At 40.5% G+C, this 17,570-nt stretch overlaps 3 protein-coding genes across 3 annotated transcripts; 2 read left to right on the top strand and 1 right to left on the bottom strand.

Moving 5' to 3' along the window:
• The first annotated feature begins 1,270 nt into the window (after nt 1-1,270).
• On the top strand, nt 1,271-4,709 carry yju2 (YJU2 splicing factor homolog). Its single transcript, XM_035169071.2, has 8 exons — nt 1,271-1,404; nt 1,689-1,789; nt 2,735-2,879; nt 2,988-3,122; nt 3,214-3,395; nt 3,641-3,800; nt 3,950-4,121; nt 4,304-4,709. Exons 1-8 carry the CDS (start codon nt 1,381-1,383, stop codon nt 4,426-4,428), a joined length of 1,044 nt encoding a protein of 347 aa, XP_035024962.1. The 5' UTR covers nt 1,271-1,380; the 3' UTR covers nt 4,429-4,709.
• Nucleotides 4,710-5,860: 1,151 nt separating this feature from the next.
• LOC118116530 (SH2 domain-containing adapter protein F-like) lies at nt 5,861-12,043 on the top strand. The gene is made up of 8 exons (XM_035168273.2): nt 5,861-6,092; nt 7,130-7,379; nt 7,539-7,640; nt 7,780-7,942; nt 8,071-8,328; nt 8,411-8,585; nt 9,584-9,703; nt 10,929-12,043. The coding sequence occupies exons 2-8, from the start codon at nt 7,134-7,136 to the stop codon at nt 11,113-11,115; spliced, it is 1,251 nt and encodes a 416-aa protein (XP_035024164.1). The 5' UTR covers nt 5,861-6,092; nt 7,130-7,133; the 3' UTR covers nt 11,116-12,043.
• Nucleotides 12,044-12,771: 728 nt separating this feature from the next.
• On the bottom strand, nt 12,772-17,028 carry tp53i3 (tumor protein p53 inducible protein 3). Its single transcript, XM_035168275.2, has 7 exons — nt 16,874-17,028; nt 15,786-15,861; nt 15,488-15,661; nt 15,126-15,393; nt 14,584-14,796; nt 13,743-13,939; nt 12,772-13,127 (listed from the first exon to the last, which is right to left on the bottom strand). Exons 2-7 carry the CDS (start codon nt 15,837-15,839, stop codon nt 12,924-12,926), a joined length of 1,110 nt encoding a protein of 369 aa, XP_035024166.1. The 5' UTR covers nt 15,840-15,861; nt 16,874-17,028; the 3' UTR covers nt 12,772-12,923.
• Between the last annotated feature and the right edge of the window lie 542 nt (nt 17,029-17,570).

The raw sequence follows: 17,570 nt of genomic DNA, 5'->3' as shown, positions 1-17,570 counted from the left end.
TCCTGGTTAAGATGTAATAACCTCAACCCCCAATGGCATGATGCCATTTGGGGGTTGAGGATTTTTGACATGTAACAGCAGGAAAAGCACAGATGTACAGTAAATAATGTAACGAATGATGGGTGGATTCTGGGCTGTCAAGCTGCTTTAGTTTCCGGGTCCTGGTGTTGTGCACGCTGGTCTTCATCCCACTGACATGACTCTGTGAAGTGTAAATGCTCTCAGTAAGACTTGAAGATGTGAAAATAAAGCCTTTAATTTGTGAGACTTCTACACACAGAGGGCTCTCTTCCAAGTGGCGTTGAATTTCAAGTAGCACTCATGCCCCCTCTTCTTGTGAATATCAGAATAACTATTCAGAAGATCAAATTCAGTGCAAGTGGGGGGGGGGCATTTCTGTGTAATCCTGCATAATTGTCAGGCACAGAAGCAGCCAGTGCACATGCCACTGTATTTTAAGGCTGCTGAGGACAATAAAGGGCTGTTTATTTGTTCCCCTGCAGTTTACGGGATTCCCTCTGGCTCCACTTGCATCACCCTACTTGTCTAATGAACAAACAGCGGTGCCAAGAACACCACGTTCACACCATAGACTGTATAAAAGGTCCACACCCAGAAATCCTAATGTGTTGTGATTACAGGATTTATGGGCACTTTGTGCACTTTTTAGCATATGTACTGTATAATGTGAACTCAACTGATGATTGCCACTGGATCTTCATTTTGAATATGGGAATAAAACCTCGTGTTTGTGTCTGTTATTGCAATTTGTACTCAGTAACCTTGGTGGAGATGTACATAACATTACTATTAAGTATAAATAACAGTTTGCTTCGATATCAGTACATTTCACTTTATTTTAACAGGATAAGCCAGCCTGTATCAATATTGCTGCCCATGGAGTCATTGTCATTTAACTGACGTCATATAAATACTGAAGACATGAGAATAAAACTTGGTTAAAAAGTAGAAGGTCAGTAGCTGTTTGTTGTGTACAGCTTCGTTTGTCATTTGTCTAGTATATGCACTGATGCTTTTACACTATAGAAGTTCATAACTCATCAAAATATTTAGAAGCTGAAGGACTAGCAATAAGTCTATTCTAAATGTCCGGATGGATGTTAGTGTATTTAACTAAGAGTCCTTGGGGAATGCCTGTGAGATCCCTCAGACAGTGTGGCAACTGTGGCAGCTGCCTCCAACAGTGGCTTTGAACAGTGTGGCAGCTGCCACTGTTTAAAGGCACCTTCACACATCAGTGGCAGTTCCTGTTGACACCGGAAGTACCTCTACGAGCTCAACGCTGCCACGATTTAAGCTTGACCTTACTGTTTCCTCCTCCGTTTTCTGGTCGTCGTTTGGTTTCTATCGAAAGCAACAATGTCTGAAAGAAAAGTCTTGAATGTAAGTACACGAGCGACCATGTTTTGCCGTGTGAAGTCATGTGAGGGTACAGTTAGCTGTGTAATCCACCGAGTAGGCTAACGTTAGCTCTGAAGCTAAGTGTGGTGTAGCTAACAGTAATTGTATCGGCTCACATCAGACGTTCAAAGTACATTGTGTTAGTATTTGAGGATTTTTAGAATTTAAAATACATTGTTGCTGTTGCCATCAGTTTGCGTTATTGTCTTGTTTTTTATAATTTAATGATTTCCAGTATCTTATATTTATGTTTTGTTTTCCCACAGAAATACTACCCTCCGGATTTCGATCCGTCCAAAATCCCAAAGCTCAAACTCCCCAAGGATCGACAGTATGTGGTCAGATTGATGGCTCCATTCAATATGAGGTACGTTTTACTCTTCCTCACAGTATATTTAACATCATCATCATCATCGTCAACAGCAGCAGCAGCAGGTTTAACATCATGCCACACAACTTGCTCCTGGTGTTTCATTCGAGGATCAAAGTAGCTGTTGTCAATACACAGGCACAAGCATCACAAGTGTGTGAAGGACGTTGACATCCAGCAATGTGTCACACGATTGCATTTGGGAGCTCAGGACATTAATCCAGTAGTGGCCGTGCTTTGCAACACATTTACATTTAAAAGCTTTGGTCGGAGAACAGAGAACAAGCTTTCATTGAGACGATCTGTCTCCACCCGGAGATCTCACTCTTTTCATGAAGCAGGTGTTAGACGACATGTTGAGCTCAGGTCTTTGATATCAATTTTCACACAACCATTCATGAGTTCTGTGTTTCCACGTGGATTCTGGTGCAATGTGTTTCCACCTCTATTGAGGCAAGTGTCAACATTTCCTTGTGTTTTTAAAAGATATATCAACATAGTGATTGGTAAACACATGACACTGAGAAGCACATGTGATTAGACTTTTTTTTTTTATTGAAAGAGTTGTGATCAATAATAAACCAATCAATTACTTGCAATTGGAAAACAATGTCATGGGTTATAGAATTAGTTAATTAGTCTTTTTAGCAATTAAGGTCTTGTTGCTCATTGGTCAACACACACACAAACACAGAGACATTTGAAATTGGTCACTTATATCTAACATGCTGACATATTTTCACCAAGACACACTCCAAGAGATGACATGTATAAGTGAGAACAACCTCAATACATAGATTAAGTTATTGCTGGCTATCTATGGGAGTCGATGGATAATTTTAGTTGTATTTACAGTTGGAACAGGACTAGCTCTTAGTGAAAATGACTTTCTGATTCTATGAATGAGTCCTGTGTCTTCAGCTTCTATCTGCTTGTTTGCAGGTGTAAAACATGTGGCGAGTACATCTACAAGGGGAAGAAGTTCAATGCACGCAAAGAGACGATTCAGAATGAGCTGTACATGGGACTGCCCATCTTCCGTTTCTACATCAAATGTACTCGATGTCTTGCTGAGATTACGTTTAAGGTGAGAGTTTTTAATGTTCGAATTATTACAGGTATTTTACTGAAATCAGACAAAACCACTACTTTGTGACATCTCCAGCATAACATAGTGTCTTATTGTCTCCTGTAGACTGATCCAGTAAACACAGATTACGCAATGGAGCATGGTGCGACACGAAACTTCCAAGCAGAGAAACTAATTGAGGAGGAGGAGAAGAGAATCCAGGAGGAGAGAGAAGAGGAGGAGCTCAACAACCCCATGAAGGTCGGTGCATAAACATCAGCCCTTGTTGTGTTATTGGGCAGCGTTGAGGCTTTTGCCCAGAGAAGCTAAATGGTTTTCCATCTTCGGCCAGGTGTTGGAGAACCGCACAAAGGATTCCAAGATGGAGATGGAGGTTTTAGAGAATCTTCAGGAGCTGAAGGAGCTGAACCAGAGGCAGGCTCAGGTGGACTTCGAGGGAATGATCGGCCTGTACAGAGAGATTGAAAAGAGAAAGGTCGAACGGGAGAAAGAAGAGGATGAGCTAGAAACCAGGTTGGTGAATAAGGTTGAAATAGACAATGGGCAGTAAAAAACAAGTCTATTCCATAATTGAATAAATATAGGTAGTTTGCCTGCCTTCTTAAGACTACATGGCCACTGCATAATCTCCCATTGACCTGATCTCTGCCCATGTCTTGATATGTTTTGTCATATTCACTCTTCTAATAATCAATGTAGACTTGAGCAGGAATCATTAAAAAACTGAACAAAGACTGAATTCAGACATTGTTTCTCAGGGACATGTTGCAACGAGCCCTCATCAAAAGACTGAGGGATTCTGACTCGGACTCGGGCTCGGAGAAAGAAGAAGCAGAGAGCAGCAGCTCACAGTCAAACAAGTCCAGCGCGAACAAACCAACAGACATCCTCACAGCTAGCAAACCCACAGAGACACAGGTTCGTACGACCAGTAGTAGTAGTCTGGAATTACCAGCTTTGTAGTATTAGCAGTGTATTATGCATTAGGAAGAGGCAGCTAATAAAAAAACAAGCTTGAAAAAGAGGCTGTGAGCTGTGAATATTCATCTCATGCTGTGTTTCTCTAGGGAGCCTCAGCTGGAGGAGTGAAGAAGGCCAAGCTGGAGAGCTGGGAGAAGAGTGTGGGGACACTGGGTGGTGTAAAATCTCTGGGGTCCCTGGTTGTGCAAAAGAAACCAACAGCAACGTTCAACAAACCAAGACCAGTGGCGGCTACTGCTGCTTCATCTTTGCAAACAGGTAACACATCAGGTTCTCAGTTTATGACCTCATGAATACTAGTTATGATCAGTACACATTAACACGTGGGATTTTTGTATGTTTCTATTTTTCAGGACAAACATTTATCTTCATCTGTTTTTTTACATTAAACGTTTGCATGTGATTTGAAAGTCACTGTTATCTTTTGTCTTGTTTTACAGATTCACTGGCATCAAAGACGACCGGGTCCACAAATGCTTCAAAGCCCATAATCACTCAAAAGGTCTCTTCGTCTCTCAGCCTGCTGGGGGCGTATTCAGACAGTGACAGCAATGACAGCGACTGAGCGGAAGATGACTTGAGTGATTGACACACAATTGTGATGATATGGACTTTTTTGCTCTGCGCAAAATAGTGTGTAAACCAGCTTATGTGTCTACCCCATGAAAACCCCTATGGACTGTTATGAGCAGGAATTGTATTGTCTGTTATCCATATCCAGTGAAACCGAAATAATCTTCCGCAGCACATCCACTTGTTCATAGACCTGTTCTTGTTGAGAATTTCACCTATACCGAATGGCAATGTTTGAATTTTTAATGTTTATTAAAATCAGTTTAACTGTAAGTTTTGTTTCATGTAATATGTTTTACATTTTGCAACACCTCAAAATTCTGACTTTCTCAATTTGAATTGATAATTCTATGTTCTTATGGTTATTCACTGTCAAACGTGCATGTATCTACATAAATGGCATAACTACAAACTATTCTGGGAGCTGAAAAGGGTGAATTGAGTGTTATGTTTTATATAATTAATATTGTGAATTTAAGTAATTTAACATTTGCTTGGACAGAAAAATTCAATTCCATTATTAAGCCCTGAGGGCAGTGATTTTCAGGTGACATGTTTATTTTACAGTAGTATTTTAAGTATTTTTGTTATGTTAACTGCAGATCCAGGCACTTGTCCAGAAACCTTTTGTGCTTTGTCCATATGTGGTGATCATATTGCAAAGACTTAAGTGGATCAGTCTGTAGGTGTTGATATTTTGTGGTATTTAAAAAAAAAAAAAAATGTAATTAACTAACTTTTGCACTAAAAAGGAGTATATAACTATTTTAACCCTTTTTCCTCAGCCCCAGTATAAGTGAAAGCACAATTGGAAATTCGAATTGGGAGAGATTGTCCTCTTCATTAAAACAAATCCTGTAAATCATCATGAGAAAGTTTCTCAAAAAGAAAACTTCACACATCAAAATAACGACTGAAATTGCCAGAAATTGAATATATAATAATCCTGGTGATGTATTCATGAGTGTGTTTCATCTAAGTTGTACTACTTGTTTTCTTTACCCTAGAATGGACCTTTATATTAAAATACTCTATATTTACATCAGGAGCGGGTCCTCTCTACATCTTGATTTACCATCTCATAGTCATGGCTTCCCGTCTAATTATTATGATAATTCAAATTGTATATCTAAGAATCTGCATTTAATTTATCACAATTCTGGTTTACCATCTGATAATATTGATTTTTATTCAGCAGCACCCATCCTCGTTTTCTTTCACTGGCCGAAATTGGCTTGCAGAGCTTTGACTCCATTATAAACTGGAGAAATGAAATAATAAGATTGATATGGTCCACATAACTGAAACTACATGTTACAGACAAAGGGTTTACATCAGGTTTACACCAGGTTTACATGTGTGGATCAGGAAGGATCCCATGTGGCCCCATATTTAGTGTCGACCCATCCGAAACCCCCTCCACTCCCCTTTAAGGCAGCCGGAGACTGTTGTGTCGGGGACGGTGTGACTCTGCCCCGCGGTCCGCTTGCTCTGCTCCCGGTGCCCGGCTAACGTTAGCTGCCCGACCTGACCCACAGCGGGACCGATTTCACGGACAACCATGTTTTGTCTTCCCGGTGTGATAAACACCGGAAGGTAGAAACCAGGAGAAAACACAACAACCGGACCCGGGAACCGTCAATGCAGAGAAAGAGGGTGAGCTCGGGACGCCTCGACGTTAGCCTCACTTAGCTTCACTTAGCTCTGGCACATTCACACATATGGCTTTCATCGACTCTGCGGATTTAAACCATGTTTTATTTTCACACGTGCAACACAACTTGACTCTAGTCTGACATGTTAATTTTGTCATATATAAATCAGAAGTAAACGCTTCAATCAACTGGTTTGATTAACTAACTAATTGATTGAATCCCCCGATTTACCCGAGATGCTAACTAGCGGTTGTTAACGCTTGCTGTGATTTGCGGAATTGATCTAAAACCACACTGTCCGCTTTACCTCAGGGTCAAAGCTGTAATCGTGTTAAACGTGGACGTCTTTTCTCTGGACCTGTTGATTTATCTTTTTAGGTCAATGTGTGTGTCAACCATCGTGGGCTAACTAGGGCTAACACATGCAAACAAAAGCCCCAAACTGACTCCAACTCCCGGCCACTGTTGTGCCATCAGGCCCCTAAACTAACCGGAGACTAATAACTCACATGTTCATTCTTTAAAATGACTGGCTTCATGTTATTCTATCGCCATGACAGGGCTTATCTCATCAGTGTTATTTATGTGTATTAAATACAACAACAAAAAAAATATATATATTAATATTCTGTCTGTGCAATACAATGGTTCATGTACAAACCATTCACTGTACATATTCTCACACTGCACATCATTTTCTTGTTTTTACACTTCATGTATTAGTTTTTATTCCATTCCTATTTTCCTATACTTTTAAAATTCCCTGACCCTTAAAGGTTCAATGTTCACATGTAGAAAAACAGTTTTGTATAAATATCAATATTTCTACTTCTGTCGTATTCTATTTTTTATTCTTTCTACATTTCCCCCTTGCGCTGCCACTTCCTCATGCTGCTGTTTGGATTGTTAATTTCCTCTACGGAGGATCAATAAAGGTTTAGCTAATCTTATTGAAATGTATGATCTGTATTTTAATGTTGCTCGCTGTACAGATGTGTTTATAGGCCATAAATAAATTGATTTGAATGTCATCCCCAGATCCATGGCAAAGTGGCTGAAGGACTACCTCAACTTTGGCAGCAGGCGTGACCCTCCACAGCCCCCGAGGCCAGATTACACCGAGAGTGAGATCTTGAGGGCTTACCGAGCTCAGAAAGAACTCGATTTCGAGGACCCATACCAGCACTCGGATAAGGAGCAGCAGAATGGCAGTTTCAGCTCCTGCAGTGCCACAATGAGCCTTCCCTCTTTCCCTGCGTTTGGTTCAGTGCTGCCTAATGGTGTGGAGGTATGGCCTGCTTCCATTGATGTACAGATGGATACATTAACTTTTTGGATGATAAATACTGAGCTCATATTTATCACTGCAACTGCTCATGTTCCAGATTTTTCAGCATTTGTTTGGATTATTATTGAAAGTGTTTTGTTTCTACATGTTACATTACAGGTGAAAGTGGTGTCTCCTAAACACAGACTCATTAAAGTGGACTCTCAGGAGTTTGGTCGCTGTAAAATCCCCTTGAGTCCTGTGACCGTTCAAGAAGAACCAGTAGGTGTTCTCTTTGTCTTCTGATTCATTTTCCTTGCTGGGAAAAATTCTCTGCTCTACAACTATATTTCTCACATTTCCAGCTCTCCCCCCCCATTTTCTTGTTAAATGCTTATTGTTTCTCTCTCTCTCTCCCAAGGTGGTTCCCTCTGCCCCAGCAGCTTCGGACAGTGACACAGACTACTCTGACCCATTTGATGCCCGTCCAGACCCAAGAGTGAGACCAACCTGGGAGCCCAAACCTGCACCCACAGACTGCTGCAGCTACATGGAGCCATTCGAGGCCCAGCGGATCATCTCAGGTTCATCACAAGCTCTTAACCTTAACTTCTATGTTAAAATGCACCATTTATACAAAGGGACAAACAGTAGTATGTTGTTACCGTAACATTTTACAGGAAGTAATTTGATCTGTATGTTTTCTTTGAAGAACTGCAGCACGGCGGAATGACGAACCGATCTGGAAGTGGAGATCCTGGTCAGCTGTATGATAACCCATACGAGGAGAGGACCCGTCACCACCACCGCGCCGCTCCACCAGCACAACAGCAAACTCCGAAGGTTGAGGGCGGACTGGGCCTGATAGACAGCAGAGAGAGCAGGCTCCCACAGGACGATGAGAGGCCAGCTGATGAATATGACCAGCCCTGGGAATGGAAGAAGGACAACATCTCCAAAGCTCTAGCAGGTACATTTTCATTCTTGGTGTGTATGTCCCTGTTCCTAATGCGTCTCAAACTAACCAGCTGCATCTTTCTTTCTGGCCACAGTTCAGTTTGAAGGGGCAGAAAGGGAGCGATCACGAGCTCAGACAGAACAGACCAGGCTCACGAAGACGGGGACCACCTCTACCACATCGGAGGCATCTACACTCCGTTTGGCTGGTGACACCCCTCCACTCCTGGGAGAGAGAGTGGATCCGTTTCTGCATCTGGAGAGACAAGTGTAAGTCGACATGTTCAACAACTCCATTGGGACAGATAGGATTTCATAGAGGTTTTTTTTTTTACATCTGGACATGTGAGGGTCCACAATAAATCGTTGATATTGTCTGTATAGTGTATTCTCCTTGGAGAGTATGAAGTCAGTAGTTAAGTTTATTATTTTTCCAGTTGTATATTTATGTGTCTGGCGGCTCACATTTGTTTTATTACAATGACTCTTTGTGGTTTTGCATAAAAGGCCCCTGTCATGCTATCACTCGTATGTTATTTACATACCGTTTTGGCTATGGAGCAATTTCAAGCATCATCTGCTCACAGTCTGTCATTTGTTTTCTCTAATCGGGAAGAAACGAGCATTCAACGGCCACAACATCAGACTTGTTTTGAAATGCTGAACAAATAAAAAATGTGAACGGTGATTCAGAGGTCTGGAACTAGGCTGTGCCTCACAAAGTTCAGCTGCCTTCACTGGCTGTGCTGCAGGAAAATACAATTGACCATGTAGGACTGTGACTAGGAATTCAATTTAATTGATGATTCTACGAATTACTCTGTTGATTAACTGTTTGTTCAATAAGATGTTGGAATGTAGTTTTTAAAATCGCTTTTCCCACTTTTCAAGGTCTTTTTTTTTTTTGTTTTTCCGACCACCCGTCAAACCTGAATATTTTCAGTTTATTATTATTCGTCAGGAGGCTGGGAAAACCAGAAACACATTTTAGAAGCTGGATGTAATGGATTTTGGCATTTGGACTTAGAAAGATGAAATGATCGATCAATTATCAATATATTTGGTTTAACATAGTTTTAACAAACTGCAGGTAATGAACTACAGGAGGCAGTTATGTGCCCAGACACGCAGCAACTCTGCAATGTCTCACTTGCAAGGAAAAATATCCATTGAACAGTTACACAGTGTTTACAGGAAAACTTCCCAGGGTAACTTTAGACTTAAAAGAAGAACCGACATTATAACTAAGTTCTGTTTCCTCCCTGCAGATGGTACCATGGAGCCCTGAGCCGTTCGGAGGCAGAGACGCTGCTGACTCTGTGCAAAGAGAGCTCCTACCTGGTGAGGAACAGCCAGACCTGCCGCAACGACTACTCGCTCTCACTCAGGTAGACGCTCCTATTGACTCCGTTGTTTACACTCGCTTTCAACACATTCACATCTGGACTTGACTCCGTGGCAGTTGTATCTGTTGCTTTGTCTTAAATTTGATACTTGTGTTATTACACTCCTCCAGCGCAGTTACCGGAGCAGTGTGTGAATTTGTGTGACAGGGTGGTGCCTTCTCATTGTGCGCTCACTGGAAATGGTGATTGCAACATTTAAATGCTATTTTCGCCTGGTAAAATATATTGAATGCTTTGCTAATTTGACTAGAAAATGAGTGTGTCCCCTCTTTCATTTTACCAATTAAAACAAGTTGGTGGTCACGCTGAATGTTTTGACCATTTTGAGTCCCAGTGCCCAGATGCTGGTAGTGTACTGAATGGTGGTAAACTACTTGAGATGCAGCATTTCTTCAGCTGTGAGCTGCACTTGATCTAAAAATAGGTCTCATACTGTGTTAATTTGAAATATCACTGCAATCTCTTAAAGGGGATTTCTAATCTAGTTAACTGCATTGCGCTGTTTCCAAAATTATCTGAACCAGTTTTTGCCTCATTTGGGATTTGTTTCAGAATACTCTCAGATTTCAACTTCGAGTCATCTTTTAATTTATCAACCTTTTCCCATCTACACACTTTATCTGTGTGTCGACCCCACCCACTCCCCACTCATTACTGGCAAGTGAAAACCGGCTGCCTAGAAAAACACTATAGAACCCTGAAGCCCCACCACCTCTGATTCACAAAGGGCTTTTCACCTGTTAAAGGTTCAGTGTGTAGAACTTAGTGACATCTAGTGGTGAAGTTGCATGTTGCAGCTGAATACCCCTCACCTCACCCTCCCCTTCCAAACATGAAAGAGAACCTGTGGTAGTCTTCAGTTGTCATAAAAACTCAAAAGCTGTTTAGTTTGTCCAGTCTGGGCTTCTGTAAAAAAAACATGGCGGCCTCTGTAGAGAGGACCCGCTCCAGATGTGAATATAAAGTATTTAAATATACAGGAAAAGGAGACAACAATTTGTACAATTTAGATGATTACACACGAGTGAAAACATCACTAGGATTATTTTATATTCATCCCTTTCACCTAAATCTTACACACTGAACCTTTACTTTAAAATCCAGTGAAGCTCGTCAACACAGATTTAGTGTATTTACATACAGTATCCGTTGATGGAGACGATAGGTAAAGACTCACCTCCCCTGTTCCTCTTTCCTTATTTCCCAGGAGCTGCAAAGGCTTCATGCACATGAAGTTCACTAAGTCTGGAGACGGGCGTTATGTGCTAGGTGAGAACAGCCCTCCCTTCTCCACCATCCCCGAGGTCATCCATCACTACACGACACACAAGCTGCCGATCCGAGGCGCAGAACACATGTCCCTACTGTATCCTGTCATCGTTCAGACCCTCTGACGCTGACGAACACAAACTCTTTCTCCCGGTGCTACTGAACACAACATATACTCAATATTTAACCATGTCTACCCTCTATTCCCACATGCCTTTTTCTCAGCCACTCAACCAGTACGACCCACAAGAGATTGGACTGTTTGGTGCCATTGTTTCCTTTTATTTTTTTGTTCCCCACAATCCCAGTAACTACACTGGCAGTTTAATGACAAAGCTCAGTGCCTCATGAACCTTCGTCTGTGAACTGGTACCATCACTGAAGTTCCTGTACTTCAATTTTTTACCAACTACTGAAAACCAGTGATCATCTATCGAGTTTGTTAGCTGAGAAGCTTTAGTTAAGAGGAAAAATGCAAACTTCAGTCTTGAGGTGTCTGAAGACGGAAGAGTTTTAAGAATATTGCACTGAGATTTTGTCGCTGCCGGATGTCTGACAGGGTAACAGTGGTGTTTTCCTTTGGCTTAAGCATGTGCCAATAGTCCAAGTTGATTATTCATCCAATAAAGCAGTTATTCACGTGTCAATTTCTTGTTATAAAGTTACACAAAAATCCAAAAGTTAGAGTTAGTCGGTAGAAAATGCAGAATAATTACAAACCAAACACGTCATATGTAACCCTGGCTGTGTGTGAGCTCCGGGTTTCACTGTGTTTCAGACGCCTGAGATCATTGATGATCAGAAGCTGCAGTTCATCAGGTTAATGTGTGAGAAACACAACGCGACAGTTTAATGTCGAGACGGATACGACTCGTTAACTTCACACAGTAACAGACTCCTGCAATACTAGTTTAGAGAGTAATAACTACAGTATTTTATTGAAAGCTTGTGGCTTTGTGATGATGATTATAAAAGACGCTTTGGTAGGTTATTTACTGTGCTTTTATAAGATTTTATGTCTGTTGAAAATAAAAGTTGTTGCCTGTTTTTAAATTGACTGCATTGTTTCTTTTTGTACTCGCTTTTGTGACTTTTAAACCTAAAGGTGTTAGTAATTACAAACTAAAATTGTGGTAGGATTGCTGCCTACTGCAAAAGCTGAAGATAATTTATGTTTCCGCCTTGAATGTATGAAGACGCTGTTGAAGTGAAATTAAGAGATGGAAAAAGTGGAGTGTAAACTGAAGTGCGTGGCATCAAATGGGAATCAATAGTATTTTGTGCTTGTGAAAGGATTTTTGTTTTTATCAAGTATCTCAGTCCATGAATTCCGAAGGCATCTCTCCTGTTTCAATCCATAAATCAGGTATTTGAGGCTTCAAATAAGTACTGTTAATATTTCAAGCTTGTGCAATGATGTTCACACATCATTTCAAAGCCTGCAGTTGTATATTACCTTTTTATGTGCATGTAAAAATTTATATATATATATACAAATTGTTAAACATTTAAAAAACCAAATCAAGTTTGTGAATGTAGTAAAATTCATCAGCTGAAGAAATGTATTGTAAAAAGTATGATTTAGTGGCATCTAGTGGTGAACATTTATAGTGCAGTTTAAATTACTTGTGCAAAACTTTGCAATTCTATCTGGGCACATAAAACTTTTTCACTGTCAGGAGGCCTCTCTATCTCCAGTATGAACACAATACTGATCAATATTTAAAGATGGGTAATTGTCAACTTGTTATCATTATAATCACAGAAAAACTGCACTGTAGGAATGTCAAATATTTTATTTTTGGATGCTGTATATTTAAACATATATAAAATCACAATAATATTTGTAAGAAAATCGTTTTCTTTCAACAAGTTGTAAGATTTGATCAAAAATCAAAAATTGCATATCAGAGCAACGGCATTTCTGTCAATATCACTGCATCTGAGTTTCCTGTTTCTGTGGAATCACATTGATGATGATCTTGCCCATGTTCTTATTGGCCTCCATGTGCCTGTGGGCCGCTGCGATGTCCTCCAGGTTGAATGTGCTGTCAATCACTGGCCTCAAAGAACAGGCCTGGTCTGAGAAGTGCGGTACCACTCGAGTAGAAAAGGCTTGGACCAGGTCCGCTTTGTACTGAGGAGAGAAAAAGTCAGTCTTAGTCACAGACGTGTGTGAATAAATACAAGAGATGTGTTTAAAAGCATAGAAATAGACATATATAGATGGACGACATGATGGCTCAACAAAAGTGATCCCCCCCTGGTGGCTGGCTGCTATATAGGTCATAAAGAACCCTCTTCCAACTAAAAAGTCAAAGAACACGTTTAATACATTTTTACTCAAAGGTGGTTTCTGTCATTTTATGTAGTTCTTCTCAAACTGATAAATGTTCAAATGCATATTTATCCAGTACGTTTGGTTTTAGTTAGATATTTGCTGTCAACATGGGGTGAAATGTCTTGACTGACAGCTGAGATGATTGGTCGAGCACGTATAAAGCCAGGAACTTGATACCGCAGCTTCATCCTCCATTCACTTCTGCTCCAAATGGTAAAGATGGCAGCTTTCGTGTTCGAGATATTTTGGCTTTATTTGAAGGGGAGACACATCGTCCATCTTTATTTACTCTATATAAATTGCCTCATTTGGAAAAACAAGACACGAGAGTGCACAAAAAGGAACAATTGAAACCTGTCAGACTTTCATTTCATCTCTGTCAGCTTGTTGTTGCTTCGTTGGAACTCTCACCTGAAGGCTGCGGGAGCGGAGGAGGCTGCTGAGCAAGTGTCCTCGCTTGGCGAGCAGCTTGCCCAGGAAATCTCCCTCCACCGCTTTGCCGCCCATGGTGCCGTACAGCACCCAGCGACCATCCGTGGCCAAGCAGCTCACGTTTTGCTCCCAGTTACATCCGCCAATGCAGTCGAGTATGACGTCGGCTCCCCTGCCTGTGAAATTACAATGAAGTTATTTTACTATGTCTGGTGATATTCTGTAGTTTTCTTCTTGTCAACAAATCCCATGAAAGACCAGAACCCACAATGAAAACAATGAGCAACATATGTTCCTTCATTCAGATGTAGTTTATTTTTAGTGGAACTAACAAACGAACATCATCCTTACTTGGCCTCCGATTGTGTATTAATCCACAGCTGAAAATAGTCCAAAACAAATTCACTATTTCATCTTGAACACCATTTTGAGAAAACCTACACTGCCCAGCTGTTTCAGGAAATCATTTAGCCTTTTGAATAAACTAGGTCTCTATACGTCCCAATAGAATCCCAGTGTTGGTTTTAGTGTTTTTTGGGGATTTGTTGACAATAAGAAATATTTAGAGATATACGGAATAACAAGAGCTTCATCTCTTTCATAATTTGCACGTCCTTGTTCATACATAGTTCTGGTGACAAGAACAGTAGTTTATTTAATATTTCCATCAACAAATGACAATAAGAAATAGTAATTATGAACCACAGTCTCTATTATGATTGTGAAGAAGTAGAAAGTGTACAGAAAAATTCTACAGACTTTCATCATATTGGATAAATCAAAAGTGCAAAATCATCATAGAAATGATTCCACAGTTCACCTCCTGTGAAGTCCTGAACTCCCTGTGAGAAGTCCTCCTCTTTGTAGTTGAACCCGGCTGCGGCTCCCAGTTTCTCGGCCATCTTCAGCTTCTCTGTGCTCCCGGCCGTGACGATGGGCACGGCATCGAACAGACGGACCAGCTGAACGGCAGCCGTTCCCACGCCGCTGCCTCCAGCATGAGCCAGCACCACCTCACCCTCCTTAACCTGAGCTGCAGCAGAGAAGACAGAGAGAGAATGTGCTGATGAAGGAATTAATTTAAAATAATTGTTTTTATGTGTTTTTGTTGACGACACAAAATACATTAATGGATGTATTAAAAGTTTTTATTCCTTGTTTCTTTTACTTTTTTTATAAACATCAAGTTGCGACTTAAATGATCAGTCATAAACACCTATACGATTATTTTTACTGTTTATGTAGCGATTATCAAATCAAAATCCGTTTATTAATTCTTCATTAAATATGCCAGTTTATGTCCAACACATCTATTATTTGTTGTTGCTGGTTGTGTTTTCTTGTTTGTAGTTGCTGATATACCTACGAGCGCCAGCAGCTGGAAAGCGGTGAGCCAGGCCTCTGGGATGGCAGCAGCCTGGCTCAGGGTGAGAGTCGGGGGAACGGGCATGAGGAGCTCCTCAGGCACAGCAACATATTCTGCGTATCCTCCTCCACAGAGCAGGGCCATGACCCTGTCCTCTGCCCTCCAACCTCTTTTCACCCCAGGGCCCAGCGTGTCCACGGTCCCAGCCACCTCCAGGCCGATGATGTCGCTCTCACCTGGGGGAGGTGGGTACAGTCCTCGCCTCTGTGGAAAATAAAGAGTCCGGATGTATTTCACTTTATTATTTGGCTGCAATACATCGGAATTCTGTCCACAGGTAATAAAATAACCAGTGTACCTGCAGTAAATCTGCCCTGTTCAGAGCAGTAGCATGAACTTTAATCAGGACCTCTCCATCTTTCGGTCGAGGTCTGGGGACAGACCGCAGCAGCAGATTCTCTGGTCCTCCGGGGACGTCCACACACACCGCCTGCATCATCTTGGCAAAACTCGTGCAACACTTTCTCCAGGACTAGTGAAGGAATTAAGTTGGGTTTAACAATTTAAATATCAGTGTTGCAACCCTATAAATGTTGTGTCTAAGTTAACCTGGGGCAGCTTCATGAAAGCTTTTCATTTGGAATTCAAACACTCACTGTCCGGTGGACGTTTCCCAATAAAAATCTTCCAGGGTGCAGGATGTGATGCATCTGACAGTTCCAGCAGAGGCAACTGTGAAAACAGAACCAAAGGGAAGTCAACCTCAGTGGCAATGACGACCATACCCGAGCAGACGGCTCTTACAGAAACTGCAAATGTCATCCTCCAAATTAATTATAGATCACATTAAAGTATTATATCAAAATGCAAACATGCTTTAGTGCCGTCTAACATAAAACAAAAGCACTGTGTTTACATGATGCTCAGAATAAACAAATCTATTTGACTTTACTCCAGTGTCCAGCCGAGCACACAGTTTGACATGAGTGGATAATTACAGCAATAATTAGGTGTAAATATGTTAATAATAATAATAATGCTAAGAATAATACTAAGAATAATAATCGGTTGATATGAGCCTTTCTCAGACATATCGGTGTTTATGTATAAACTGTTTTATTTTACAGAAGAGACAATGTGTTAATGTTCATGTTTTTGTTCATATTTCATTCTATATATTGGTTTAATTCTTATTTATTATTGTTATTCATAATAAAGTTTTTGGTTAAACTGTCAAATATCAAACCTCAATCACATTTGTTTGATAACATTTTAGGAATCATTGCATTGTTTTAAATTTAAAAATATCCATTTTCACTCAAGACTCTGGACAGAAAAATCTACATTTAAATCAGAGAATCTGTTACAGTTGCTGTTACAGTAATTTGGGTGAACCAGCCTTTTAAAAACATGTGACAACTTGAACAGATGATTTATGAACCGAGGACACGAAAAACAAAACTATTTAGCAGAAGAAGAAAGAAGAAGAGAAAGAACAGTTCAGAGTTCTGCACTCTATTTGACTGAGGATCAGTTACACAATCACCAGTTACGCAACGCGCATGCGCTGAAATGTGAACGGATCCGCTAATTACGTATATTAGTGACTTTGAAGTGTTTAAACCTGCAACAGATGAATGAAGTTGTATTAAAGTTGACACGAGAAGCAGAGGGTGCACCAGCGCAGAGTTCACAGTGTATCTGTATCTGTACATTATGTTCAAGCATCGAAAAATGAACTCACCGGACAAAAGACGTTTAAAGCTTCATCAACTTGAAGAAAAGAAACTGAGATTGTGGGAAGTTTTGTTTTGTTGCGCCATGATCGTCCTCCTCCTCCTCCTCCTCCTCACCACCAAACTGTGAGGAGGAAGAGGAGGAGGCTCCAGGCTGCGTGACTGTGACGAGCCATGTTAAAGGAATAATACACAAGAATCAATAATCATATTTATCTTCACCAACAGGATCAGTGAGGATTTATGTAAGTTTAGGACCAATTTGAATATATACAGGCAAAACAAGTCCAGGAAAAGTAAAGCGAATGGAGAAATATAGTAATGTAAAGTTATATCTTTGATGGAGAAGATAATAGAGCTGCAACTGCAATGCATTTTTAAATGATTGAATATTTTCTTTATTAATCAACTTATTGTTTGGTCTGAAAATAAGTTTTAATAATATTTAGGTTTACTGTCAAACAAGATGAGGGAAAGACTGAGCCAATTATACCTGGAACCACAAGATTGTGGCTTAAAAACAACTTAAATAGTTTACCACTTCATAAAATTGAGGCAGTTTAATTTCTCAAATCCTTATTCCAGCTCTGGTGGAGGGAAAACATAAAGTTTTGCCATGAGAATATAATGAGGGGAAGAGGCAGTTTTCCTTTGAGTTTCTTTTTTATAACTCATGATCTCAGTGTCTCTAAATCCTGATTATAT

Source organism: Hippoglossus stenolepis, chromosome 10, assembly GCF_022539355.2.
Source record: "Hippoglossus stenolepis isolate QCI-W04-F060 chromosome 10, HSTE1.2, whole genome shotgun sequence".
NCBI lineage: Eukaryota > Metazoa > Chordata > Actinopteri > Pleuronectiformes > Pleuronectidae > Hippoglossus > Hippoglossus stenolepis.
This window is presented reverse-complemented; position numbering and strand designations above follow the sequence as displayed.